This window comes from Triticum urartu, chromosome 5 (assembly GCF_003073215.2).
Source record: "Triticum urartu cultivar G1812 chromosome 5, Tu2.1, whole genome shotgun sequence".
Lineage (NCBI taxonomy): Eukaryota > Viridiplantae > Streptophyta > Magnoliopsida > Poales > Poaceae > Triticum > Triticum urartu.
In genome coordinates, this window is record NC_053026.1 from 537861474 (window position 1) to 537864973 (window position 3500).

Here is a 3500-nt window from a genome sequence, read left to right on the forward strand (position 1 = left end):
CATCTCTTTTTGTTCATGTTGATGACAAGTATTTTCAAACGGAGGGAGTACATAATGCCTTGCTTTAAGTAGCAGTAATAGCCACCCCTTCATTCCATAATGTAGTGCGTCCGCGTTTTCCAAGATTCAAGTTTGACCGCAAATTTAACCAACAAGACCGACTGCGGCAGGAGTAAAAATTATATCACTGAGTTCATATCGAAAATACGAATTCAGTTGTATAACTTTTGCTCCCGCGGCAGTCGGTATCGTTGGTTAAATTTACGGTCAAACTTGAATTTCGGGAAGTACGGACACACTACATTGTGGAATGGAGGGAGTATAAATTTTGTCAGAAATGTAAGTAATTTAGCAGTAATGTCTACATTTTTACTGACGAGGATACTCTACATGTTGCTGGACATGATGTCGTGCATTTATAAATACTTTTCTTGCTTCGTGCTGCATTCTTTCCTGTCACAATACTTCTTTCTAGGAAACTTCAGCGATTTGTTTCCTGAGAACATTTCTTGCATATCGGCCGCGTGAAGCTCAAAAAACAAAACACACAACCCACCCCGTAGAGAAACATAAGGCGCGCCTACGCGTGTAGTTGTATAATAATACTACTGGCCGGTTCTGCTCGACCAAAAAACAGCCCAAACCATCCGCAGTCCTGGTCTGCCGACGCGGGAAACCGAAGAGTTGACCAAGAAGCCAACCGATAGGAACCCTAAACTTAGTTCATTCATGCAGAAGCAGAAGACCATTTCAATCTCAACCAATGTAACAACACAATGCATGCACCGGCTGGATCTACACCATGGATCGCTTAACCCCTCGACAAAGTCAAAGGGTCCGGGCACCATCTTTAAATAGCTAGCCACGCCCTCCCTCACTCATCACTCCAAAGCAGTTAGTACTTACTCTGTTACTCCAGATCGAAGCTCGTCTCGAGAACCCTTCAGCCGACGACCTCCACTCACTCATCTGCAGGCTCCCCGATCCGGTTCGTCGTAGAAAGGATGAGGTCGGCCATGGATCTTGACCTGGCCAGCTGCAGCGAGGCGCTGTTCAAGTTCGCGGTGTTCGTCCTGGTGCAGGCGCTGGTGTACCTCATCCTGTCCCAGTCCTCCGACGTCTTCTCCGGCGCCAGGAGCCTCAGCAGCTTCCGTCGCCCGGCGAGGTCCGTCAGCCTCCGCCGCATGGTCACGCAGCTGCTCACGGAGATGCCGGCGGGCGGCGAGCTGTCGTCTCCGGCTGCCAGGCTGCGGGACGTGGGATCCGATGGTGCAGGCGTGGACGTTGACCTGGAGATAGAGCTTATGTTAATTGGTTGCTCTTTTTCATCGTGAACTTTTTTACTTGGTGTGTGATTCTTAGGATGTAACGTAATTTCTAGAGGCCTAGATGGCCAGTAAATTAGTAGCGCCACTTCTCATGGCATCCTCCCGCGAGACAAGTTGTTATCTGCCGTTAGAAACGCATACCAGTTTTGTTACAGTTTCTTTAGCGCCACTTCTCACGGCCTTCCTTAGTTTTAATTGAATGAAGAAATTTTCTAACATGGAAAGAAGTATAGAAATCACAAATCACCACCAACATCCACCGCGATGAAGCCATACCCCCCTTTAACTTAAATTTAGTACTCTCAAATATATGAAACCATATAAATCATACCCTCGAGTCGTTTAGAAGCTAAAGTGCCAAATTTTATGTGGTTTTGACCACTCTTTTTTGCGCGCGGGGGGAGGCTAGCGCCATCATCGTTCCCACAACCTCACTCCACCAGCCAACGGTGTCCGAGGTAAGACCGTCAAGCAAGATGAAGGCTCGGGCGGTGTAGGCTTAAGGGTAGGCAGCGCAATGGCGGGCGTATACAATACAGTGGCAATGAAAACATGTACCAGCGCGACCATGGTCGCATTGACACACATCACTAGGTCAGGCGCATAGTAGGAGCTCCCCTGCCGCATATGGGGGCCAACGGACACGCGAGCGCGCACGCGAGGAGTGCAACGGAGTAACTGTACTCTCATAAGCAGATGTCATCCTTTCTTCTCGAGTGCATGCCGGATTTGAGCGCCGTGTCGTATGGGGCGAGGTGGCCGCAAGCCATGACCTCCCTTGCCGTCGTTCACCGGTTCATCTCAGTTGAGAGAGCGTAGGAGAAGCGTGGATTGTCGAAGGAGGAGGCTGCGTCGCGACAACGCTTTGAGCTCTGCCAGAGGCGGGGAAGGAGGAGTTGTAGGTGCCGATTCCTCGTGTCCCTTGTCAATTCCTTTGTCATGGATATAGAAGGAGGGGCGACGGAGCACCTGGACATGGATTGGGATCCGAGGAGACGACTGATCACGGGCGGTGGCACGAAACTGGACACCTACTTGGGGAAAAGAGATAGTGAGTCAATGTCCTAAACCTCGGTCAAAACCGTTTAATATTTGACATGTCATCTTCAAAACCACTCAAGGGGATGATTTATACGATTTTATGAATTTGAAATTATATCAAAATTGAGTTCAGGGGATATGACTCCATTGGGATGGATCTTAGGGGTGATTTGTAATTTGTATGCTTCCTTTTTCTGACATGCACCAGGCTTTATATATGCGGCTCATGTCATGTTGCCCATGCCAAAAATTCCAAAGCCCATGCAAAAGTTCAGCCCGACACGGCACACGATTAAAAAGGGCCTTACCCGGCCTTCAACCCACCACGAAACAAGGCCGATCTCGAAAGCGAAGTCTTAATGTCGTCGGGCATGGCACGTCCCTTTTTTATTGCAAGCTGGTATTACACGGTCCGATGCGGCCCGTCCAACACTTTTTTCTCTTATTGTTTTCAATTTTTTTCTTTTTCCTTAAATTTTAAGTTTTCCAACTTTTTTCTCTTATTGTTTTCAAATTTTTTTCTTAAATTTTAGGTTTGTTCTACATCTTCTCTTATTTAAAAAAAACTTATTTTTTTAGTTTTTTCTAAGTACTTTAAAACAAAAGGAACAAAAGGCTGAAAAGTAACACGGGCCAACCCGGAGCCATGCCGGGCCAGGCCGGCCTTTATAACTGCCATGCCGGGCCGATTCCCATGCCGTGCCCGGCCCTTTTACAGCCAGGCCAGCCCATGTGGCCAGGTTTTCATCCCCACCTAAAAAAAACTATTCTTCTCCTCATACAGGTGGCCTCATATTGCTCAGTGGTGATACCTAGATGATATCAAGAGGAGAACCGGGGCAGGTTATGGGGCTATCATACATGAAATTCTAGAGTACTTTACTAGTTTTACATCGTGTAATTTTGTTCATAAATTTAGAAACTTGAAATGTCGAAGCTCACAATCTAGCAAAGCATTAATTAAAACTAGGGCTTGATCGCCATGTTTGATTGGGCCACCCCTGGATCTTCATTTCGTCCGTGTAAATTGTGTGACGGATCAATAAAGCTTTGCTGATTGTCTAAAAAAACCCTAAAAAAAACTATTCCCAACCCCTAAAAAAACACTATTCCCCGCACCCACTTCCATCG

General features: G+C 47.1%; 1 protein-coding gene across 1 annotated transcript; it reads left to right on the top strand.

Moving 5' to 3' along the window:
• The first annotated feature begins 875 nt into the window (after positions 1-875).
• LOC125556638 lies at positions 876-1491 on the top strand. Its single transcript, XM_048719325.1, has one exon. The coding sequence runs from the start codon at positions 1005-1007 to the stop codon at positions 1332-1334; it is 330 nt and encodes a 109-aa protein (XP_048575282.1). The 5' UTR covers positions 876-1004; the 3' UTR covers positions 1335-1491.
• Positions 1492-3500: the final 2009 nt, after the last annotated feature.

Bases quoted from the DNA above. Each gene is read 5' to 3' on its own strand.
- LOC125556638 (XM_048719325.1), top strand. From the start codon at position 1,005: ATGAGGTCGGCCATGGATCTTGACCTGGCCAGCTGCAGCGAGGCGCTG.